Raw genomic sequence first — 26,756 nt, forward strand, 5'->3', positions numbered from 1 at the left:
GCGATAGAAGACAGAGTAGGGATAATGGGTATGTATTCTATTTGGAAGGAAATGACTAGTGGTGTACCATGAGGATCTGTGTTGGGGCCTCAACTATTGAAAATTATATATTATGGACAATGTAAAATTTCAAAATATTCCAATGGAGCATGACCCTGGAAATGCACTACCAATTTTGCACCTTTAACATTTAGGTTTCCAATTATATTCCATTTACACCAGGAAACTTTCCCAAACTCATTTCACTGATCTGAGTCAGTTGCTCATCTGATCAAAGTGCACCTATCACTTGGGTTTCCAGAAGAAAATGGCAAAAGCAAGATCATCTTGCGTTCACTTTATTAGCATGTGGTATGGTGGTAATGAAAGCTTAGATAGTGGTGATCATGTTCTCAGCTTGTGATTGAAGCCTTTTCCCTCTTCTCCTCCCACTTTCCCCCTCTCGCCATCCCCCCATAAATTATATTTGTGCCCACTTACCCTCACAACTACCGCAGTTAAAAAGTACTAGTTTCAAAGTATTAATAACTGTCACATACGCTGGCACTAAAGAAATATGTTCCAACTGGCCGTTTAGGAAGAAAGCATGAGTCCCCAATACTGACAGTTAGGCCACATGACAGCTCTAAACAAAGTAATATTCTAACATTTTTCACAGCAAAGTGAGGGAGCTAAAAATTTAATTCATTTCTGAGATCAGTCTGCTTTGTTTGATAGATAAGAATCAAAGTCAACAGGGCTGGCACCATGGGGCCATAAGACAGACTAGTCTGCAAAAATTAAGTAAAGTGGTACGGTAGTACAAAAAGAACTTCATATATCAAGAGAGGGATAGTCCATCGTAAAATTGTGCTATAGCAGAGCTGGTTCTGTGTGTTCTTCCTCCACGCTAACTGGAAAACTTGGCGAGATTGCCACCTATCAAACATAATGTGAGCCACCTCCCATGGATGAGCCATTCACAGAAACCTGATCTAACCAAATTTGCTGTTACCAAGGTATTTCCCACTTTATGTTAAGTAGCTTAAAGGCACCATAATAACAGCCTTTCTACTGCAACACACTTTCTTTATCTTTTCATAGCATCCTGACATTTTTATTTTGACCTGGTGGTCTATAGAAAACCCTTTGTCACTTTGCTCCCTTTGTACAACATATTTCGAGCCAGACTAATTTTGTGGGAATTTTATCCTGTACCAACAAACCAAATTCCTTTATCTCTTGGGTGTCCCAGACATGTACAACTAATCATCTTCCTTTCCTGTGCAGTCTGTCCTTCTTGAAAGCTCTAAACCCGTTGTTGTTGTATTCCTCTCCATCACTGGAGGTTAATTATGTTTCTGACATTCGTATTACATCAGTTTTCAACTGCTGCAACGGGCTAACGTTGAGCTATTCTGGTACAAAAGCTTCTTACATTCGTATATATGCATCTTAACAGATAACATTCCTTTTCTGATTTGATCTTTTTGCTCTCATTAATTTCCATTCTTTTTGATCTGTTTTGTTTAGCCCTCAATCCTGCTTCACGATCATGCCAAAACTGAGTAACAAAGATTTACATAATTGTGCATCTGATTCAACTGTATCAATGATCAAGTCAGAACTTAAAAAACAGAAAAATACACAGATCATTTTCATGCTGAACAACTTTTGAAAACATAATTTACCTCCTTTGACCGGTTTGCTTTTGCAATGGCTTCCGGGCTTAAGCGTTCTTGCACCAAAATACGAATGGCCTAAAGCAAATTCAAAGTTTGAAAATATATCAATGTGATAAAGAAAAAAACAAATTGAAATTAACATAGAGAATAGAATCATAGAACATTTACGGCATAGAAGGAGGCTATTCGGCCCATCGTGTCCGCACCTGCCGAAAATTAGCCACTCGGCCTAATTCCACTTTCCAGCACTTGGTCCACAGCCTTGTAAGTCACGGCACTTCAGGTGCACATCCAGATACTTTTTAAAATTAGTTGAGGGTTTCTGCCTCTACCACCCTTTCAGGCAGTGAGTTCCAGACCCCCACCACCCTCTGGTGAAAAAGTTTTTCCTCAGCTCCCCTCTAATATATCTGACAATCACTTTAAATCTATGCCCCCTGGTTACTGACCTCTCTGCTAAGGGAAATAAGGTCACTAAGGTCCTTCCTCTCCACTCTATCTAGGCCCCTCAATTTTGTACACCTCAATTAAATCACCCCTCAGCCTCCTCTGTTCCAAAGAGAACAATCCCAGCCTATCCACTCTTTCCTCATAGCAACATCCTTGTAAATCTCCTCTGTACCCTCTCTAGTGCAATCACATCTTTCCTGTAATGTGGTGACCAGAACTGTACACAGTACTCAAGCTGTGGCCTAACTAGTGTTTTATACAGTTCCAGCATAACCTCCCTGCTCTTATATTCTATGTCTCGCCTAATAAAGGAAAGTGTTCCATATGCCTTTTTAACCACCTTATCTACCTGTCCTGCTACCTTTAGGGATCTGTGGACATGCACTCCAAGGTCCCTCACTTCCTCTGCACCTTTCAGTATCCTCCCATTTATTGTGTCCCCCCTTGCCTTGTTTGCCCTCCCCAAATACATTACCTCACAATTCTCCGGATTGAAATCCATTTGCCACTTTTCTGCCCACATGACCAGTCCATTGATATGTTCCTGCAGTCTACAGCTTTCTTCCTCTCTATAAACCACAGCCAATTTTTATATCATCTGCAAACTTCTTAATCATGCCCCCTACATTTAAGTCCAAATCATTAATATATATCACAAAAAGCAAGGGGCCCTAGTACAGAGCCCTGCGGAACCCACTGGAAACAGCCTTCCAGTCACAAAAACACCCGTCAACCATTACCCTTTGCTTCCTGCCACTGAGCCAATTTTGGATCCAACTTGCCATCCTCCCTTGGATCCCATGGGCTTGTTCTTTTTTGATCAGTCTGCCATGTGGAACCTTGTCAAAAGCCTTACTAAAATCCATGTAGACTACATCAAATGCATTACTCCTCATCGACCCTCCTTGTTACCTCCTCAAAAAATTCAATCAAGTTAGTCAGACACGACCTACCCTTACCAAAATTACAGCCTTGCTCCAAACATGGACAAAAGAGCTGAATTCCAGGGGTGAGGCGAGAGTGACTGCCCTTGACATCAAGGCTGCATTTGACCGAGTGTGGCACCAAGGAGCCTTAGTAAAATTGAAATCAATGGGAATCAGGGGGAAAACTCTCCAGTGGCTGGAGTCATACCTAGCACAAAGGAAGATGGTAGTGGTTGTCGGTGGCCAATCATCTCAGCCCCAGGACATTGCTGCAGGAGTTCCTCAGGGCAGTGTCCTAGGCCCAACCATCTTCAGCTGCTTCATCAATGACCTTCCATCCATCAGGTCAGAAATGGGGATGTTCACTGATGATTGCACAGTGTTCAGTTCCATTCGCAACCCCTCAAATAATGAAGCAGTCCGAGCCCGCATGCAGCAAGACCTGGACAACATCCAGGCTTGGGCTGATAAGTGGCAAATAACATTCATAAGAACATAAGAAATTGGAGCAGGAGTAGGCCAATCGGCCCCTCGAGCGTGCTCCGCCATTCAATAAGATCATGGCTGATCTGATCCCAACCACAAATCTAAAGAACACAAGAAGTAGGAGCAGGACCCGGCCACACAGCCCCTGGGCCCTCTCCGCCACCCACAGGGCATTGACCGATCCGAACTCAGCTTCATGTCCAATTTCCTGCCCGCTCCCGATAACCCCTAATTCCCTTTACTTCTAGAAAACTGTCTATTTCTGTTTTAAATTTATCTAATGATGTAGCTTCCACAGCTTCCTGGGGCAGCAAATTCCACAGACCTACCACCCTCTGAGTGAAGAAGTTTCTCCTCATCTCAGTTTTGACGCCCTAGTAAGAACGGGATATGACGCTCGACTCATCGATCGACAGTTCCGACGGGCCACAGCAAAAAATCGCATAGACCTCCTCAGGAGACTAACACGGGACGCAACCAACAGAGTACCCTTTGTCGTCCAGTACTTCCCCGGAGCGGAGAAACTACGCCATGTTCTCCGCAGCCTTCAACATGTCATCAATGACGACGAACACCTCGCTATGGCCATCCCCACACCTCCACTACTCGCCTTTAAACAGCCACCCAACCTCAAACAGACCATCGTTCGCAGCAAATTACCCAGCTTTCAAGAGAACAGCGTCCACGACACCACACAACCCTGCCGCGGTAACCTCTGCAAGACATGCCAGATCATCGACACAGATACCACCATCACACGAGAGGACACCACCCACCAGGTGCATGGTTCATACTCCTGTGACTCGGCCAACGTTGTCTACCTCATACGTTGCAGGAAAGGATGCCCCGGAGCATGGTACATTGGCGAGACCATGCAGACACTGCGACAACGGATGAACGGACACCGCGCAACAATCGCCAAACAGGAGGGTTCCCTCCCAGTCGGGGAACACTTCAGCAGTCAAGGACATTCAGCCACCGACCTTCGGGTAAGCGTACTCCAAGGCGGCCTTCGAGACACACGACAACGCAAAATCGTAGAGCAGAAATTGATAGCCAAGTTCCGCACCCATGAGGACGGCCTCAACCGGGATCTTGGGTTCATGTCACGCTACACGTTACCCCACCAGCGAACAAATGTTATCTGTTTTTAATATAACGGGTCAGTTGCTGTCTTTTCTATGTTTCTACCTCTCTATCTCTGTTTTTTTTTGTTTGTTGTTTTTTTTGGTGATTTGTATATTCTGAGACCTGGCAGGTAACACCTGTCTGTCTGCACACTGATTGCCTTGGCAACGGGCAGTTGAAAAAACTGTCTGTTATCACCAGCATTGTTCTGTGAATTATAAATGCGACTTCATTTCGAGGACTTCATTTCCACATCGTTCACCTGAGGAAGGAGGTAGCCTCCGAAAGCTTGTGAATTTAAAATAAAATTGCTGGACTATAACTTGGTGTTGTAAAATTGTTTACAATTGTCAACCCCAGTCCATCACCGGCATCTCCACATCAGTTTTGAAAGAGCAGCCCCTTATTCTAAGATTATGCCCCCTAGTTCTAGTTTCACCCATCTTTGGGAACATCCTTACCGCATCCACCCGATCAAGCCCCTTCACAATCTTATATGTTTCAATAAGATCACCTCTCATTCTTCTGAACTCCAATGAGTAGAGTCCCAATCTACTCAACCTCTCCTCATATGTCCGCCCCCTCATCCCCGGGATTAACCGAGTGAACCTTCTTTGTACTGCCTCGAGAGCAAGTATGTCTTTTCTTAAGTATGGAGACCAAAACTGTATGCAGACTTCGCGCCAGAAAAGTGCCAGGCAATGACCATCTCCAACAAGAGAGAGTCTAACCACCTTCCCTTGACATTCAACGGCATTACCATTGCCGAATCCCCCACCATCAACATCCTGGGGGTCATAATTGACCAGAAACTTAACTGGAACAGCCATATAAATACTGTGGCCACAAGAACAGGTCAGAGGCTGGGTATTCTGCGGCGAGTGACTCACCTCCCGACTCCCCAAAGCCTTTCCACCATCTACAAAGGCACAAGTCAGGAGTGTGATGGAATACTCTCCACGTGCCTGGATGAGTGCAGCTCCAACAACACTCAAGAAGCTCGACACCATCCAGGACAAAGCAGCCCACTTGATTGGCACACCATCCACCACCCTAAACATTCACTCCCTTCACCACCGGCGCACAATGGCTGCAGTGTACACCATCCACAGGATGCACTGCAGCAACTCGCCAAGGCTTCTTCGACAGCACCTCCAAAACCCGCGACCTCTACCACCTAGAAGGACAAGAGCAGCAGGCACATGGGAACACCACCACCTGCACGTTCCCGTCCAAGTCACACACCATCCCGACTTGGAAATATATCGCCGTTCCTTCATCGTTGCTGGGTCAAAATCCTGGAACTCCCTTCCTAACAGCATTGTGGGAGAACCTTCAACACACAGACTGCAGCGGTTCAAGGCGGCGGCTCACCACCACCTTCTCAAGAGCAATTAGGGATGAGGAATAAATGCCGGCCTCGCCAGCGACACACTCATCCCATGAACAAATTTTTTAAAAATCCATGCTGACTGTCCTAGAGCTAAGCGAGATCAGAGGCTGATAAAGGAGGGCCCGAGAGCGGGAGAGCTGAGCTAAGCAAGATCGGAGGCAGATAAAGGAGGGCCCGAGAGCGGGAGAGCTGATCGGAGCTGGATAAACTGAGACCAGCAGTGGAGTTCCAGAGGTGACGTCACCAGTGAAAAAGTGACGCGGCGCAGGGGAGGCAGCTGATTGGTAAGTAGGTTCAGGTGAGTATTTCTTCTATTCTACAGTGCAGTAACTAAAGTAAGAAGAAAGGCAAGGTCTGCAGGTCTTATAGCAAGTAGCGTTTTTTAGTGAATCAAGGGGCCTAGTGTAGTTAACATTCTCTAAATTAAGAGTAATTTAAAGAAGTAAACTCCTTAAAAGGGAGTAACTAACGAGCATAATCTAAAGCAAGTCACGGCAGCAGAGCTCGCACCCGTGATATGCTCCTCCTGCGCTACGTGGGAAGTCATGGACACTACCGGTGTCGCTGATGACCATGTGTGCAGGAAGCTACTGGCTAACTGCATTTCGGAGCTGGAACTGCAGGTGGAATCGCTGTGGAGCATCCGCGATGCTGAGATTATCGTGGATAGACAGTTCAGTGAGGTGGTCACAACACAAGTAAAGATTATGCAGGCAGAAAGGAAATGGGTGACCGCCAGGCAGAGTAAAAGGACTAGACAGGTACAGCAGGAGTCCCCTGGGGCCATCTCCCTCTCAAACAGATATTCCGCTTTGAATATTGTTGGCGGAGATGGCTTATCAGGGGAATGCAGCAAGAGCCAAGACCGTGGCACCACGAGTGACTCAGCTGCACAGGAGGGGAGGAAAAAGAATGGGAGAGCAATATTGATAGGGGATTCTATCGTAAGGGGAACACAGGCGTTTCTTTGGCCGCAGACGTGACTCCAGGATAGTATGTTGCCTCCCTGGTGCTAGGGTCAAGGATGTCACGGAGCGGCTGCAGGACATTCTGAAGGGGGAGGGTGAACAGCCAGAGGTGGTGGTCCATTTTGGTACCAACAACAATCGGTAAAAAAAAGGGATGAGGTCCTGTAAGCGGAATATAGGGAGTTAGGAAATAAATTAAAAAGCAGGACCTTTAAGGTAGTAATCTCAGGATTACTCCCAATGCCACGTGCTAGCGAGAGCAGAAATTGGAGAATAGACCAGATGAATACGGGGCTTGAGAGATGGTATAGGAGGGAGGGGTTTAAATTCCTGAGGCATTGGGACCGATTCTGGGAAAGGCAGAACCTGTACAAGCTGGACAGGTTACACCCAAGCAGAACTAGGACCAATATCCTCGCGGGGGCATTTGCTAGTTCTGTTGGGGAGGGTTTAAACTAGTATGGCAGGAAGATGGGAAACCAAAGGGCAGTACCGATAGGACAAATTCTGACCAGGAAACGGGAAGTACAAAAGCAGTTAGGCACATAGTTAGTGGCTCAGAAAGGCAAAACAAACAAAGGTTAAATAGTGTTCAGCACAGGAATTTGACGGGGTTAAAGGGTATATACTTCAATGCAAGAAGTATTACAAACAAAGCAGGCTTGGGCTCATAAGTAGCAAGTAGCAATCGTGCCAGACAAGTGCCAGGCAATGACTATCTCCAACAAGAGAGTCTAACCACCTCCCCTTGACATTCAACGGCATTACCATCGCCGAATCCCCCACCATCAACATCCTGGGGATCACCATTGACCAGAAAGTTAACTGGACCAGCCATATAAATACTGTGGCTACAAGAGCAGGTCAGAGACTGGGTATTCTGTGGCGAGTGACTCACCTCCTGACTACTCAAAGCCTTTCCACCATCTACAAGGCACAAGTCAGGAGTGTGATGGAATACTCTCCACTTGCCTGGATGAATGCAGCTCCAACAACACTCAAGAAGCTCGACACCATCCAGGACAAAGCAACCCGCTTGACTGGCACCCCATCCACCACCCTAAACATTCGCTCCTTTCAACACCGGCACACTGTGGCTGCAGTGTGTACCATCCACAGGATGCACTGCAGCAACTCGCCAAGGCTTCTTCGACAGCATCTCCCAAACCCGCGACCTCTACCTAGAAGGACAAGAGCCGTAGGTACATGGGAACAACACCACCTGCACGTTCCCCTCCAAGTCACACACCATCCTGACTTGGAAATACATCGCCGTTCCTTCATCGTCGCTGGGTCAAAATCCTGGAATTCCCTTCCTAACAGCACTATGGGAGAACCTTCACCACACGGACTGCAGCGGTTCAAGGCAGCGGCTCACCACCACCTTCTCAAGGGCAATTAGGGATGGGCGATAAAGGCTGGCCTCGCCAGCGACGCCCACATCTCATGAACAAATAAAAAAAAGCTAAGGGCACAGATAGACAAACGGCAGCATGATATCATTGCTATAACAGAAACCTGGCTTAAAGAGGGGGATAATTGGCAGCTCAATATCCCTGGATATAGAGTTTTCAGGCAGGATAGAGTGGGTGATAAAAAAAAGCAGGGGTTAGCATTATTGGTTAAAGAATCAAGTACAATTGTGAGAAGGGATGATATTCTAAATGGATCAATTGAGGCCATTTGGGTTGAGCTAAGAAACAAAAAAGGGGCAGTCACACTACTAGGAGTGTACTATAGACCCCCAAATAGCAAAAGGGAGATAGAAGAACAAATATGTAGGCAAATTTCTGCGTGCAAAAATAAGAGGGCAATAATAGTAGGGAACTTCCAACTACCCTAACATCAACTGGGATTCAAACAGTGTGAGGGGCACAGAGGGCGCAATATTCTTGATCTGTGTCCAGGATAACTTTTTGCGCCAGTCTGTGACAGGCCCAACAAGAGGGTATGCAATTCTAGATTTAGTCCTGGGAAATGGGCACGTGGGTGAAGTGACAGTGGGTGACCATATTGGGGATAGTGACCACAATTCAGTTAGTTTTAGCATTATTATGGAAAAGGACAGAGTTAAATCAGGAGCAAACGTTTTAAATTGGGGGAAGGCAAATTTTACAGAACTAAGAGGTGATTTGGCAGAAGTGGACTGGATACAACTACTTGAGGAGAAATCAGTGGCAAGCCAGTGGGAGGCACTAAAAAGTGAAATTCTACAGGTACAATGCAGAGAAGTCCCCTCAAAGAAAAAGGGTGGCACTGCCAAATTTAGAGCCCCCTGGTTGTCTAGAAGTATACGGGGCAAGATAAAGCAGAAAAAGAAAGCTTATGACTGTCACAGAAAACTAAATACTGCAGAAAGCCTAGAGGAGTATAGAAAGCACAGGGATGATGTAAAAAAGGAAATAAGGAAAGCAAAGCAAGGGCATGAAAAAATATTAGCTAGTGAGATTAAAGAAAACCCAAAGATGTTTTAAGAGTACATTAAGAACAAGAGGATAGCTAAGGAAAAGGTGGGACCTATCAGGGATGATAAGGGTAACTTGTGTGTAGAAGCAGAGGATGTGGGTAGGGTTTTAAATGAATATTTTGTCTCCGTATTCACAAAGGAAAGGGATCATCCGGACGTAATAGTTAAAGAGGTGTGAAATATTGGATACACTAAACATTACCAGAGAGGAAGTATTAGAGGGACTGGAATCCTTGAAAGTTGATAAGTCACCAGGGCCAGATGGATTGATTCCTAGGCTATTGAAAGAAGCCTGGGAGGAAATAGCAGATGCTCTGAGGATCATTTTCCAATCCTCACTAGATACAGGGGAGGTACCGGAGGACTGGAAGACTGCAAATGTAGTACCATTGTTTAAAAAAGGGTACGAGGGAAAGGCCGAACAATTATAGGCCAGTCAGTCTTACCTCGGTGGTAGGCAAACTATTAGAATCAATACTGAGAGATAGGATAAACTGTCACTTGGAAAGGCATGGTTTAATCAGGGATAGTCAGCATGGATTTGTTCAAGGAAGATCATGCCTTACAAATCTGATTAAATTCTTTGAGTAAGTGACAAGGAGGATTGATGAGGATAGTGCGGTGGATGTTGTCTACATGGATTTTAGTAAGGCATTTGACAAGGCAGACTGGTCAGAAAGGTAAAAGCCCATAGGATACAGGGAAATGTGGTGAACTGGATCCAAAATTGGCTCCATAAAAGGAAACAAAGGGCAAAAGTCAATGAATGTCTTTGCAAATGAAAATCCGTTTCCAGTCGTGTGCCACAGGGCTCAGTGTTGGATCCCTTGCTGTTTGTGGTAGATATTAATGATTTGGACTTGAATGTAGGGGGCATGATTGGTAAATTTGTAGACGACACAAAAATTGGCCGTGTAGTTGACAGTGAAGAGGATAGCTGTAGACTCCAAGATGATATCAATGGGTTGGTGGAGTGGGTGGAAGTGTGGCAAATGGAGTTCAACCCGGAGATGTGTGAGGTAATGCACTTAGGGAGGGCAAACAGTAAAACGGAATACTCAGTAAACGGGAATATATTGAGAGGGGCAGAGGAAGTGAGAGACCTTGGAGTGCATGTGCACAGGTCCCTGAAGGTGGCAGTACAGGTAGATAAGGTTGTGAAGAAGGCATATGGAATGCTCCCCGTTATTAGCAGAGGTACAGAATACAAAAGCAGGAATGTAATGATGGAACAGTATAAAACGCTGGTAAGGCCACAGCTGGAGTATTGTGTGCAGTTCTGGTCACCACATTACAGGAAGGACGTAATTGCTATGAAGAGAGTGCAGAGAAGATTTACAAGAATGTTGCTAGGGCTTGAAAATTGCAGCTACGAGGAGAGATTGGATAGGCTGGGGTTGTTTTCCTTGGAGCAGAGGAGGCTGAGGGGTGACTTGATTGAGGTGTACAAAATTATGAGGGGCCCAGATAAAGTAGACAGGAAGTACCTGTTTCCCCTAGCAGAGAGTTCAAGAACCAGAGGACATAGATTTAAGCTGACTGGCGGAAGGATTAGAGGGGACGTGAGGCGAAACTTTTTTACCCAGAGGGTGGTGGGTGTCCGAATTCGCTGCCCAAATTGGTGGTAGAGGCAGGGACCCTCAACTCTTAAAAAGTACCTGGACCTGCTCCTAAATGCTGTAAGCTGCAGGTCTACAGACCGGGTGCTGGAAGGTGGGGTTAGAATGGGCACCTGGTTGTTCTTCGAGCCGGCACGGACATGATGGCCCCCTTCTGTACTGTATCTTTTCTATGGTTCTATTACTCTATGCCTTTTAAGTGACGGCTTATCCTGTCCCTCAGAATTGATTCCAATAATTTGCCCACCACTGAGGTTAGAATGACTGGCCTGTAATTACTTGGTCTATCCTTCGCTTCCTTTTTAAACAATGGTCCAATCCTCTGGCACCACGCCTGTATCCAGTGAAGATTGGAAAATGATGGTCAGAGCCTCCATTATTTACTCCCTTTCTTCTTTTAAGAGCCTGTTATACATTTCATCCGGTGCTGGCGATTTATCTACCTTAATACTTCCTCTCTCACTAAGTTTATCCCATCCAATATTTCACACTCCTCCTCCCCAACTACAATGTCTGCATCGTCCCTCTCTTTTGTGAAGACAGAAGCGAAGTATTTATTAAAGAACCAAACCAACGTCTTCCGCCTCCACACATAGGTTACCTTTTTGGTCTCTAATGGGCCCTACTCTTGCCTTAGTTATCCTCTTACTCTTAATGTATTTATAAAACATCTTTGGGTTGTCCTTGATTTTACTTGCCAATATTTTTTCATGCCCTCTCTTTGCTTTCCTAATTTCCTTTTTAATTTCACCCCTGCACTTTTTATACTTTATGCAATATTGAGTTGTGTGTCTGACAAGCTTTCCTTTTCTGCCTTGCCTCACCTTATCCTGTATGCTCCTGGACATCCAGGGGGCTCTTGATTTGGCAGCTCCACCCTTTTTTTGTGGGAACATGTTTACTCTGCACCCCTTGAATGCCTCCCACTGATCAGACATTGATTTACCTTCAAGTAGCTGTTTCCAGTCCACTTTTGCTAAATCACTTCTCAGCTTAGTAAAATTGGCCTTTCCCCAGTTGAAAACTTTAACTCCTGTTCTATCTTTGTCCTTTTCCATAACTATGCTAAGACTAACTGAATTATGATCACTACCACCAAAAGGCTCTCCCACTGATACTCCTTCCACCTGCCGAGCCTCATTTCCTAAAACTAAATCCAGAACTGCCCCCTCTAGCGAGATGCATTCGGGGGTCTCCTGCACTACCTGCGTGGTCCTCCTCTCTGCCTGGCAGAATAGACTTCATTGGCCCTAGTTCAACTATCATAAAATAACATTTTTCACCCAACCGAGGAGTTTTTTGTATAGCCAATGGCATCTATATTTTAACACAACTCAGACCATTCACCAAGAATTGAGAGATTTCATGGCTAACATATAGAAACAATTTTACAAAATGTTTTCTAGATGGAAGCCCATGGAGCATTAGATGGTTTCATTTACATTTCTGCTGGGAACAAACATAGAAACATAGAAAATAGGAGCAAGAGTAGGACATTCTGCCCTTCGGGCCTGCTCGGCCATTCAAAATGATCATGGCTGATCATCTAACTCAGTAACCTGTTCCCGCTTTTTCCCCATATCCCTTGATCCCTTAGCATTAAGAAATATATCCATCTCCTTCTTGAATACATCTAATGACTTGGCCTCCACTGCCTTCTGTGGTAGAGAATTCCACAGGTTCACCACCCTCAGTAAGAAATTTCTCCTCATCTCTGTTCTAAATGGCATACCTCATATCCTGAGACTGTGACCCCTGGTTCTGGACTCCACAGCCATCTGGAACATCCTTCCTGCATCTAGTCTGTCTAGTCCTGTTAGAATTTTATATGTTTCGATGAGATCACCTCTCATTCTTCTAAACTCTAGTGAGTATAGGCTTAGTCGATCCAATCTCTCCTCATACGTCAGTCCTGCCATCCCAGGAATCAGTCTGGTAACCTTCGTTGCACTCCCTCCATGGCAAGGACATTCTTCCTCAGATGAGGAGACCAAAACTGCACACAATACTCCAGATGTCGTCTCACCAAGGCCCTGTATAACTGCAGTTAGACATCCCTGCTCCTGTACTCAAATCCTCTTGCAATGAAGGTCAACATACCATTCGCCTTCCTAACTGCTTGCTGCACCTGAATGCTCACTTTCAGCGACTGGTGTACAAGGACACCCAGGTCTCGTTGCATCTCCCCTTTTCCCAATCTATCACCATTCAGATAATAATCTGTCTTTCTGTTTTTACAACCAAAGTGGATAACCTCACATTTATACACGTTATACTGCATCTGCCATGTTCTTGCCCACTCACCCAGCTTGTCTAAATCACTTTGGGAGCCTCTTTGCATCCTCCTCAGCTCACATTCCACCCCAGCTTTGTGTCGTCTGCAAACTTGGAAATGTTACATTTAGTTCCCTCATCCAAATCACCGATATATTGTGAATAGCTGGGGCCCAAGCACTGATCCCTGCAGTACCCAACTAGTCACTGCCTGCCACCCGGACAAAGACCTGTTTATTCCTACTCTCTGTTTCCTGTCTGTCAACCAATTCTCAATCCATGCCAGTATATTCCCCCAATCCCATGTGCTTTAATTTTGCACACTAACCTCTTGTGTGGGACCTTATCAAAAGCCTTCTGAAAATCCAAATATACATCCACTGGTTCTCCCCTATCTATTCTACTAGTTACATCCTCAAAAAACTCCAGTGGATTTGTTAAGCATGATTTCCCTTTCATAAAGCCATGCTGACTTTGTCCAATCCCTTCCAAGTGTTCTGTTATCACATCTTTTATAATAAACCCACTACTGATGTTAGGCTAACTAGTCTGTAATTCCCTGTTTTTTTTCCCCTCCCTCCTTTTTTTAAAAAAAAAGTGGGGTTACATTTGCCACCCTCTAATCTGTAGGAACTGTTCCAGAGTCTATAGAATTTTGGAAGATGATCACCAATGCATGCACTATTTCCAGGGCCACTTCCTTTAGTATTCTGGGATGTAGATTATCAGGCCCTGGGGATTTGTCAGCCTTTAGCCCCATTAATTTCCCTAGCACTATTTTTTTTTTACTAATATTGGTTTCCTTCAGTTCTTCCCTCTCACTACACCCTTGGTTCCCTAACATTTCTGGGAGGTTATTTGTGTCCTCCTTTGTGAAGACAGAACCAAAGTATGTGTTTAATTGTTCTGCCATTTCTTTGTTCCCCATTATAATTTCCCCCATTTCTGATTGTAAGGGACCTACATTTGTCTTCGCTAAGCAGTTAATCCCACTGTTTACAATTTTAAAAATTGAGAGTTCAGTGGTTTCTTAGGTTTTTTTTTTAAGATTACACAATGTCTTAAGACAATTTTATTGGTTGTAAAAATATAGATACAGCAGCTGGCTAACACCAATCATGAAGATATTCTAAACAAGAATAAATCTTAGGGAAAACAGACATCTTACAAGTCCTGTAGCAGCTGCTAGAGAAAATGCTTTCTTCTCCACTAGAAAATTTTCTACAGCAACATCATAGAATCAGTAGGTGCAGCACACGAGGAAGCCATTCGGCCCATCGTGCCTGTGCCAGCTCTTTGAAACAGCTATCAAATTAGTCCCATTCCCCTGCTCTTTCCTCATAGCCCTGTAAATTTTTCCCCAATTCCCTTTCGAAAGTTACTATTGAAACTGCTTCCACCACCCTTTCAGACAGTGTACTCCAGATCATTACAACTCGCTGCATTGAAAAAAAGGTTTCCTCATGTTGCCTCTAGCTCTTTTGCTAATCACCTTAAATTTGTCCCCTCTGGTTAACGACCCTTCTGCCACTGGAAACAGTTTCTCCTTATTTACTCTGTCAAAACTGTTCATGATTTTGAACAAGTCTATCAAATCTCCCCATAACCTTTTGTGTTCTAAGGAGAACAACCCCAGCTTCTCCACATAACTGAAGTCCCTCATCCATGGTACCATTCTAGTAAATCTCTTCTGTACCCTCTCTAAAGGCCTTGACATCCTTCCTAAAGTGTGGTGCCGAGAATTGAACAGAATATGCCAGCTGAGGCCTAACCAGTGTTTTATCAAAGGTTTAGCATAACTTTCTTGCTTTTGTACTCTATGCCTCTATTGATAAAGCCCAGGATTCCATATGCTTTTTTTATTAAAAAAAAGCAGCCTTCTTAACATGTCCCACCCATCTTCAAAGATTTGTGTATGTGTACCCCCAGGTCTTTCTGTTTCTGCACCCCCTTTAAAATTGTACCGTTTTAGTTTATATTAACTCTCCTCTACCAAAATGTATCACTTCACACGTCTCTGCATTAAATTTCATCTGCCATGTGTCTGCCCATTTCACCAGTCTGTTTATGTCCTCCTGAAGCCTGTTACTATCCTCCACATTGTTTACTACATTTGAGTTTCATGTCATCTGCAAACTCTGAAATTCTACCCAAGTCCAGGTCACTAATATATATCAAAAACTGACCCCTGGGGAACACCACTATATACTTCCCTCCAGTCTGAAAACAAGCATTCAACACTACTCTGCTTTCTGTCCCTTCGTCAATTTTGTAACCATGCTGTCACTGTCCCTTTAATCTCATGGGCTTAATTTTGCTAACAAATCTATTATGTGGTACTTTATCAAATGCCTTTTGAAAGTCCAGATAGGTGACATTAACTACACTACCCTCATCAAACCTCCTATTACTTCATCAAAGAACTCAATCAAGTTCTTCAAAACACAATTTTCCTTTAACAAATCCGTGCTGACTTCCATTTAATAGCCCATACTTTTCCAAGTGCCAATTAATTTTGTCTCGGATTATTGATTCTAAAAGTTTCCCCACCACCGACGTTAGGCTGACCGGCCTGTAACTGCCGGGTTTATCCCTCTCCCCTTTTTTGATCAGGGGTGTAACATTTGCAATCCTCCAGTCCTCTGGCATCATCCCCATATCTAAGGATTGGAAGATTGTAGCCAGAACCTCTGCAATTTCCACCCTTACTTCCCTCAGTAAGCTAGGATGCATCCCATCTGGACCAGGTGACTTTTCTACTTTGAGTACTGCCAATCTTTTAAGTTCTTCCTCTTATCTATTTTTATCCTATCCAATATCACTCCTACCTCCTCCTTTACACCTACAATGGCAGCATCCTCTTCTCTAGCGAAGGCAGATGCAAAGTATTCATTTAGTACCTCAGCCATGTCCTCAGCCTCCACAAGATTACTTTCTTTGTCCCTAAAATCGGTCCAACCCTTCCTTTTACTATTTATATGTTTCTAAAAGACTTTTGGGTTCCCTATTATGTTAGCCACTAATCTATTCTCTCACTCTTTGCCCCTCTTATTCCATTTTTTAGATCTCCTCTGTACTTTCCGTATTCAGCCTGGTTCCTTTACTGTATTATGAACCTTACATTTGTCAATAGCCTCCTTTTTCTGTTTCATTTTAATTTCTATATCTTTAGTCATCAAGGGATTTTAGTTTTGGATGCCCTTCCTTTCCCCACCTACAGGAATGTGTCTACTCTGTACCCGAACCAACTCCTGCTTGAAGGCCTCCTATTGTTCAATTACTGTTTTGCTTACCAATTTTTCATTCCAATCCACCCGGGCAAGATCCCTTTTTAACTCACTGAAATTTGCCCTACTCCAGTTTAGTATTGTCACATTTGATTGTTCCTCCTCCTTTTCCATAACTGTTCTAATCCTAATGATATTATGATTACTGTTCCCCAAATGCTCCCCCACTGAAATATGCTCCACCTGCCCCATTTCATTCCCCAGAGCTAGATCCAGCACTGTTTCCTTCCTGGTTGGCTGGAAACAAACTAATCAAGAAAGTTCTCAAACACATTTCAGGAATTCCTCCCCCTCTTTGCCCTTTACACTGTTACTGTCCCAGTCTATATTGAGATAATTGAAGTCCCCCATTATCACTACTCTATAGTTCTTGCATCTTTCTGTAATTTGCCTGCAAATTTGCTCCTCTATCTCCTTCCCACTATTTGGTGGCCTATAGTATACATCCAGTAGTGTAATAGCTCCATAATTCCAACCAAACAAATTCTGTCTTTGACCCCTCAACTACATCATCGCTTTCCAGTGCTATAATAGTTTCTTTGATCAATACTGTCACCACCCACCACCCCCCCTCCCTTTCTTTCCTTCCTTCCCTATCTTACCAGAATATCTTGCAGCCAGGAATATTACATACCCAATCCTCCCCTTCTTTGAGCCAGGTCTCTGTTAGTGCCAAAATATCATAGTCCCATGTGGTGACTTGAGCCTGCAGCTAATCAACCTTATTTACCACGCTATGCGCACTCTAAAATCATCTTAGACTGCCTCGGATTTGCCCCATGATACCTCCCATTTCTGAACTATTCTTTACTTTAGTGCTACTTGTCCCTCCCAGTCCTCTGTGCACCTTGTTTTTCCTCTCTAATGTTTCATCCTGGTGCCCACCCCCCAGCCAAATTAGTTTAAACCCTCCCCCACAGCGCAAGTTAACCTCTCAGAGGACATTGGTCCCAGCTCAGTTGAGGTGCAATCCATCCATCTTGTATAGATCCCTCCTGCCCCAGAACTGGTTCCAATGCCCCAGGAATCTGAAGCCCTCCCTCCTGCACCATTTCCCCAGCCACGTATTAACCTGTCTTATTCTAGAATTCCTATACTCACTAGCACGTGGTACTGGGAGTAATCCAGAGATTACTACCTTTGAGGTCCGGTTTTTTATTTCCTCCCTAGCTCCTGAAACTCTGACTGCAGGACCACGACCCTTTTCCTTCCTATGTCATTGGTTCCCATATGGACCAAGACTTCTGACTGTTCCCCTTCCTCCCTCAAAACATTCTGCACCCTCTCAGTGATGTCCTTTACCCTGGCACCAAGGAGGCAACACCATGCGGGACTCATGTCGGCAGTTGCAGAAATGCCTGTCTATCCCCCAGCAATCGAATCCCCTATAACAACTGCATTTCTTTTGCCCCCTTGAGAAGCCAAGTCTCCCACGGTGCTATGGATTTGCTCCTGACTTCACTCCCGAGGTGTCAACAGCCTCAATGGTATTCAACACTGAATGTCAAGTTTTGACTTTTTCCTTGATTTTTTGATTCCTTGCACGGCTCCCTTTAGGCTCTATCCAGTCTTAGTCTTTTTTTTGTATGTATTTTTTTTTTAATTTACATTTTAAAAAGCTGATAGATTAGTTTATAGTCCCTTGGTTTAAATCACTTAGCATCTCCTTCCCCTCTGCATCTAATTCCCACACTCACCAAATTCCCAGTTGAAAGTCTTCACTCTGTTAGAGATTCATTCTCTGTCTTTGCCAACCTCTGTGCTTGCTATAAGCTTGCTGAATGCAAGGGGTAACTTCCGATCTCGTGTTTACAGCAGGAGCCTCGCACTGGAAAAACATCAAAATCTGGACACATGCGCGTTTGATGTATGGACCATTTCAACTGATAGTTGGAAAACTGTACACAGCGTACCAGAACTTCTGATATATTATCCTGACAGTGGTGACTTCCGACGGGAGCACAAAGTTATTAAATTATCATGGTACATTCATCTTCAGTATTTCTTCTTCAATTGTTTCACTGTTCTTCTTGTTCATTAATAGGTTAATGGTAGCAGCCGTGGGAGGAGTGGGCATTGACCCAAGGCCCAAAAGTTGAACAGGGCAGGCAGACCAGCAGTACCAGTGGAAACAAGAGGCAGGAGAGCCAGGAAGAATGGCAGAGAAATTGCGAAAAGTGATTGGAAGGACCATCTCATGTGATCAACTCCAGCCAGAGATAAGTGATATCACACTGCCACCGCCACTTAGCTTGGAGGTTCACCTGGAAGGCCTGAATCAGCAACGGATTAGAGATCGCTAAAATTAATAGGTAAATATTGAAGCAAGCTGGAAATTAGCGTGACGGAGTTCCTGTAAGACTCAATACTGTCTCCCTGAAAGTGCACACATATGCAAGAATTTTAATATAGATAAGTTGTATTTAATATAACCAGAGAACACAATTTAAAATGCAGACATTACTGCTCATATGGAGTGGTAGCCAAGTGAGCAGCTGGGGAGGGGGATAGATTTGGTCCCATTGCTCAAATGGAGGAAGGTCTGGCTCATCCATGACTTGATGTCAGTTTCATAACAGAGATGGTCATGGAATCAAAGCTGTTGGTGGAAAGATAGAGCTAGTATACTCAGCCTACAAATGGAAACTGACCACAAGTCTACAAATAATGTCTCTGAAGGAAAACTTGTAAATTATGAAAAGGAGGGGGTACTCAGGAGATGATAATGTAGGGGTGGCAGAAGAAGCCATTTCTGGAGATGTGCTGGCTACGTTAAGTAGCCTGAGGACATAAGATAGTAAAAGATTGGAGAAAACCACTGCGGTCCATCTGGCCTGTTCAAATAGGAGTGAGGGGGATATCTCGTGGATGTGGACCGCATAGGAAGGGCGGAGCAGCCAACCGTACCAGAGAGGTCAAGTATAAAGAGTCATAGAGGATACTGTTGCAGTCATAGAGGATATCATTGAAGCTTTTGATCGAGTCAGTCCCAGTGCTGTGGACAGAGTAGAACCCTGACTGAGATTCAAACAGAGAAACACAGAAGTGAACACAGAGTTGGGTGGTGACAACCTTAAGAGAAGAAAGGAGATTAGAAATGCAGTGGTAGTTGGAGAGGTTGCGTGACCTGGACAATGTGTCCGTTTACTTTCCATTCTAGTGCTTCCCCCAACAGCTCAGCAAGCTTATCCAGCAAGTAATTGAGCCATACAGGCCATGAAGATCACAGGTCTAATTTCCAATCTTTGCCCAGATCTTAGTCAGAACCAGTAGCAGAGATACTACAATTGGCCTCAAAGTCCCAGGTCAGGGAAAATCAGCCAGGCTTCCACACCTGATCACAATCTAGTGGCCCCTCTGGAAATGTTCATGTAAACAACGAGTGAGGCCAGGATCAGGCTGACCTCTGAAGGCATCCCCCTGGTCCCCACAGAATAGCCGGTCAACACTAAGTGTCAAGGCTTGTACATGATTAAAGGCCATTTGTGAGAGTTACTGGCAGCCATAGAACTGTAGCCAGCAAGGATTCAACACATTCAAGAGAGATGAGAGTGAAGGAGAAAAAAAAGTATTTTTCTTCCTGTGGAAAAGTGTTTAGCTTCTGCTATGCACTTTTCCTAGGAGCACCACCAAGATAGGATGCTTACTGTGACCTACCATATCATTGCAGTATGCTGCACCAATGTGCTGGGCCATCAATTATATAAAATCATGATTTAATTTTAGTACAATCTCAAACAAAACTATTAATTTTTAATTCAACTGGAGCCTTAACACAGAGAGCGCCTAAATAAACCACTCTCTTCCTCCTACAGGGTTTTGTTTTGCACTCGTCAGTGACACCAGAGTAACTTCCAAAGGACTGGTTGCACTCATCAGGAGTGGGAAGAGTATAATGTAGACTATGCAGAGTCTGATTTTTGACATCAATGCAGTCATGTTAACTGTAGCTCTAGTACCAATAATATGATGAAATGCAACTTATATAAATGAAGTGCCCTCTGGTCTGAACACCGATTTCAGACATCGCTATTTCCCAGTTTTGTATACAACAGGAAGTACTGGTGATATGGGGTGGATCTGCCAGCAAGGGGGAGGGGGAAGGAGAGAGAAAGGGAGGAGAGGTGGGGGCAAGGTTTACATTCTGGGTGTAGATCTTTCTTTAGAACACAGTTCTGGCAGGGGATACTGCACCTGGGACATTAGGCTATTTATTTTGTTTTTCGGGACTAGCAGGCCTACCGTTGCCAGCATTTTCTATTATCACTTCAAAATTTCTGCACCTGCAGGGTTTCTCCCCCCACCTCCTCCCACCACTTTTGTCCATTTTCTTATTTTTTTTTTAAATGTATCTCTCCAATGTTGTTTTGCTCTCAGCTATTTGCATGTTTTTTTGTTTTAATGTCTTTCCATTGCCTCAGAGATAATCTTTGATATCAAGGTTTTCTATTAAGCGGTTTGCAGATCATTCAACCCATTAATTTTCTCTGTGACTGAAATATCTGTTATTTCTACCCTTTCCTTTCCCTCAACCCTATTAAAACACTAGCTCATCTTTCAGCTGAGAAAGGCTCTAAAACCCAAAATATTAACCTGTATTTTTTCTTTACAGATGTTGACTGATGTGTTGCAAATTACCAGCATTTTCTGTTTTTGTTTGAGTTCCACCATTTGCAGTTTTTAAAATTTTTACTTATTAAAATATTTCTTCACCAGGTGCAGTACAAAGAGAACTATCTTACATACGTTGCGGAGACTTGTTTAAGGGACACTGGCGATGCTGAATGTGCTTACCTTCAACATTACCAGGTAGTCATCATGGCGCTGGATTTGCAAAAGGTTAGCCAATGCCATCACACCGGCCTTAAAGTCAGGGTTGTTAACTACAACAAAAAGAACCAAAGCATTTGTAGGCAGAAGAGAAAAAATACAAACAGCATCTTCTATTTTATTTCAAATGAAAAATGCAAATTTGGGCTAATACGATTTCTTAAATTCTGAAGATAAGTCTCAAAACAAAATTTACTTTGTCGCCTCAATACTTTGAGAGACTGATGGAATTGTCATTATAAAATATAGCAGAATATGGTACACCACCAGTGGATGTAAACAGCACCCTCTGCAGGGTGTATGCTTCTGAGAATCTAGATCTCAAGTCAGAAATACAATAGCCTGGAATTTGATGCAATGGCAATATTGGCAAACCCCACAAGTTAAACCGTTGTACTCCCCGAGCCTCCAATGGCAAATTCACACCACAATTTGCTAGAAAAAATAATTAGAATACACTGCAGTATAGCAGCGGATCGTGAGCAGCATGGCCAATATCCGATACACATCCAAGATACCGGGGCCCGATACAAAATGGAACAACAGGTTATTCAACAGGGAAACGTTTAGGAGCAGTGGCTCCGATCTGATAATGTGGGGATGGGTCACAGAATATCCAGGACAGGTTTAATTTGATTTGAGTTTTTACTGAAACAATAAATATATAAATTGGCCTCAAGAAGGGACCCAATATTGCACAGGGTTGCCTCTTGAACTGCGTGTGAACCCTAACCATATGCTTAGTGCATGAGCTCAATAAATAACTTAAAATTATTAGTCTGGGGAAAATCATGTCATGCCTGGCTGTCAAAACACTTACTTTATTATTATTTGAGGTTTTGGTATTCCTAGAACAAGTCATAAAGATGTTACCCTTAGGCAACCTGCTGAGTGATTAAATACTTTACTGATTCTAAGACCTCCAGCGCTATTCTGTAACGATCTACGTGGACGTTGCTATCACAGTGATGTTAAATCAGCAAACTAGATCACGCCATTGATTTTAAGGAGGGTGGAACTATAATTAGCTGTTCATCTTTTTTGACGAGGGTCTCTGTGGCGCAGCGCAAAAGTTCCAGCAAATTATGGCATACATAATAGCATGTCACTTGCCATAATTTCCTGGTGTTTCTGCACAATAATTACTTGCCGCAAGTTTTCAGCAAATTCAGGCCAAATGGCAATACAGGCTTCAAGTGCAATAAAATTCGCTGATCTAAATAGAAAATCTTTCAGTTTTGAAATTACTGTATTTTCTCCCCCTCCCTAATTCATTTAAAGCTTTTATTTTTATTTATATAACATGCAAATGAAAGCTGACCAGGAGCAATCAAAAGCCATCAGATAAATGATTATGATATGAGCAAATTATTAGTTTTATTCCATTCCTGGAACTTGTATAGAACTTTGTAGAGCTACAATAAAAAAAACATGAACCGTTCAATTTGACAACAAAGCTGAAAAGAACCATGGGCAAACAGAAGTCTAGAATAGAGCTGGGAAAGACTGAGGATTAGGATCCAGAGTGCAACACGTAGTTGGCAGATCGAAGTTATAATGCCAATTGTACTTTGCTGCCTGTCGCACCGAGTTCAGCACAAAGGAGCCCTTTGCGTGCATTGTTGAACACAGCACAGTGGTGCACCCAGGCAGCTAGCTTTTGATGTTGGAAAACAGGAAGTGTCTGATCTTAGTATTGAGGATTCCACATAAAGTTTTAAAGGAGGTCCAACGACCGTTTATACACTTTCATTACACAGCAGCTGACGTGATCTCAAATTGGTATAAAGTGGCAGGAGTCTCACTTTGCTTAAATATGCCCAAGATTATGATTCAGGCCCAATTCCTGAGTTATACAGCCACTTGTTTTGGGTGCTTATCAACACTATTTCACATTATTGCAAGGATAGCAGCATAACTCAAACTTTAAGAATGGGTTGTTAGCAGAGCTAAAGAAACAGCATAAAATTGATTGAGCTAAGTGGAAGAAACTAATTTCTGGTAGAGAAACAAGAAACTAAGATTAGTATGTCTAACAGTTATATAAAATGAATACAGAAAAAAAAAGCACTGGCAACCCTTTAAGGCATGATACGAGAATAATACAAGTTCACAGCCATGATTCTCTACATGGCACGTTCCTAACCTTGCCTATAGTATATCCTAGAACTAGTGAATAATGTCTTAATGATACAGTCTCCAGGTATTGACAGCTACTGCAGTATTTGCTGAGAAGTACCCTGGGCCTTTCAACAGAAACATACTGTTTATCTGCAACTTTTTGGTCAATCTGGACAATCCATGTGTGCTTTAATCACATCCATTCCTCTTGCAGTAAACTATGGCTGATACTTACCATCCAGATTAATAAGTGGATCTGTGCCTTTTGTAGCATCATTTCTTACACTGTCTGCTGTACAATTCTTGTATTTATCCACTGTGGAGGAAAAACATTCACAATTTAAAAAAACAAGCTTACTGACCGACTATACCACTTCTAAAATTTCTCAGGGTGTGGGCAACACTGACAAGGCCACAATTATTGCCCATCTCCTAGCTGCTCTAGTAGGGATTATTTTTACAACTGAAGGCTTGCTAGGCCACTTCAGAGGGCATATACAACCAACCACATAATCAGACACTGGAGTCACAAGAAAGTGAGACCAGGTAGGGGTGACGTGCCTCCTTCCCTGAAGGAAGGACATTAGTGAACCAGTTTTTACAACAATGCAGCAGCTTTCATGGTCATTTTTCTGGCCACAAATTACCAGCTAGAAGTTGCCAAGGTTGGGATTGGAAGTCACAATCTTAGGGTTGCTAGTCAAGTACCACAGAGGTTACAACATAGAAACAGGCCATTTGTCCCAACCAGTCCATTTTGACATTTACCTTCCTTGCAAGTAAATATCCTAAATCACATTTGTCCACCCTGTTTCCATATCCCTTTATCTCCTTTTGCTTCATTCACCTATCCAATCTAATCTTGAATGTTGACAGTTACTGCCTCAACCATTAACTCAAAGTGAATTCCACAGCCTCACAACTCTGTACCACAACCACTACATCACCATACCCATTAGCACTGTATGTAGAAGTTCAATATATGTCCATTATGTTTGAAACAAATTAAAGTTGATGGTTTTAATTAAAAATGTATTCCCACTTTTAGAATAATGATATGTACCATAGTAACGCATGGTCAACATACAGCTGACTCATGTAGCAATCAACCCACAAAAACAATTTGCTGCATATAGTTTAATGCACAGTAACATGCAAGAGGGTTAACTTCCTTTCTTTGCTGTTAATCTGTTTCATTCTGTATGTATAATTCCAAACAGAAATTCAATATTCTGTAAATTAATCCCTTTATATATTTAATGCAACCATCACATAAATGCAAATCCCTGATTCCAGCATAAAAGTCCTGCATCACATCATCTGACTTACTTTTGAAAGAGTTTAAGGTTTTTGCTTCCAATAAGATACTTGGAAAACCATTCCAAGTAATGATCACTCTTTGCATAAAGAACTTGCGCCTAATATTTATCCTACATCATATAGGCAGAGGAAAACAGTAGTCATTCACCTCTTGGTATAATGTATTTACAAGAGGAGAAAGGGATTTTTTTTGACACTGGAAGTGGAAAGAGGCACTTTTGTTCTGGTGTAGTCCATCAGCCTCCTATCAACAAAGTATGGTTGCCTATATCTGGAAGGGTGAAATCCTGTTTTGAACAGGCATGGAAAGCCTACTGATAACTGACTCCCAGGTCTCCCAACTGAACAGATTTAATCTGCAACTGTATGTACAACATACAAGAAAAAGGAAGATTTCAATATTGTTAGCGTGGAATTAGCATCCTCTGGTCCAGAATGTCAATTTTGGTTCAATACAGTACAGCATTGGGGTCAACAATAACAACCAGAAAGGATGGCAACCATCATTGAAATGATGGAGAACCACCTAACAGAGGACTTGCTGTAGACATCAGCAAAACCCTCGGATAACCAACATGGTTATAGTTGAAATTTGGAATGACTCTCGAAGGACAAACAGAAATAAGTCATAGGCTGGAGGTGGATAAGCAAGAGAGAGGATGTACTTTACTATACTTTCACCCCTCCCCAACTGTATTGCTTCCCTTTTAGCAGTCAAATTTCAATAGCTTAAAAGAGGAAAGCAAGGATATTCCATTTTAAAAGCAGACTACAGAAAATTAAATGCAACCAGTACTCAAATATATTGAGAATAATGGATGCTCAGAGGCTGAAATTCAGTTGAAAGTTTAAGCGCAAATAGTCAAGGGTCATCAACAGAATCGTTCAAATGCACTACAGCTTTATCCTGACCCAATATCATATTGTGGTCTACATTTAATGAAAGCTTAATTACCAACTTGTAAACTGACAACACAAAAATCAAAGCAAAAGCATGATGCAAACAAAATACAGGTCACTTTAAAAGCTGAAAGTTACACAATGATAGAAAGCCTCACAATGTCAATTATAAAATAGCCAGCAACATCTAGCTATTCAAAGAAGCGTACCATTATCTGAGTATTCAAGTCTCACAGCCAAGCCCAGAAGCCAGTCAACATTTTCCTGCCTTTCTTGCGCCTTGAATGGGCAGTTTACATCTGTCAGGTACTGAAAATAAAGGAATCACAGATACAACAGGATGTTAAGTTTGCAAAATCAACAACCATTTAAAAGGATTCACACATAAAAGTTGAATTAAGGCTTTCATATACATTTTAAATAGGCAGTAAATTTGTGTTAGTGGCTAGAACGGCTGATAGGAAATCTTGGATCTTTAAATACATTGGACTGTGAACATGCTAGCAGTAAGGATGCTTACCAGTAAACAAAAATTCATAGATGCACATTTCAAATCATGGCTAAATGTTTATTATAAAATTAATGCCTCATAGGAAGAATAAAGAGTAGTGGACATACAAAATCTAACGTTCATCTTCGGAGCAATTCATAACAACTAAAATCATTCGATTTGCATGCACATAATTCCAATTATAAACTACCTGTCTGGGCAATTGTACTAAGACCTGGTTTCGTTCCTATTCATTATTATTTAAAAATATTGGGAAGCTGTTAGAAGCACATTTGCATTGTAGATCAGAGCCAGATTTATTGCTATTAGTCTCAAGTCTGCAAATTTTCTGAGAAATTACTAGATGTGGAAAATTACAAACAGCCCTTCCACTCCACCAATACAGTTTCTTTGCAAAAACAAATCTACTCAC

At 42.9% G+C, this 26,756-nt stretch overlaps 1 protein-coding gene across 1 annotated transcript in view; it reads right to left on the reverse strand.

Moving 5' to 3' along the window:
* Positions 1-26,756, reverse strand: part of rtraf (RNA transcription, translation and transport factor) — a 50,287-nt gene that overhangs the window by 18,070 nt on the left and 5,461 nt on the right. Inside the window, exons 3-6 of the mRNA XM_067991630.1 lie at positions 26,043-26,142; positions 23,849-23,929; positions 21,457-21,545; positions 1,671-1,739 (exon numbers count right to left, since the gene is read on the reverse strand). Coding sequence (XP_067847731.1) covers positions 1,671-1,739; positions 21,457-21,545; positions 23,849-23,929; positions 26,043-26,142 — 339 coding nt within the window. The remainder of the gene's footprint in view (positions 1-1,670; positions 1,740-21,456; positions 21,546-23,848; positions 23,930-26,042; positions 26,143-26,756) is intronic.

This window comes from Heptranchias perlo, chromosome 10 (genome assembly GCF_035084215.1).
Source record: "Heptranchias perlo isolate sHepPer1 chromosome 10, sHepPer1.hap1, whole genome shotgun sequence".
Classification (NCBI taxonomy): domain Eukaryota; kingdom Metazoa; phylum Chordata; class Chondrichthyes; order Hexanchiformes; family Hexanchidae; genus Heptranchias; species Heptranchias perlo.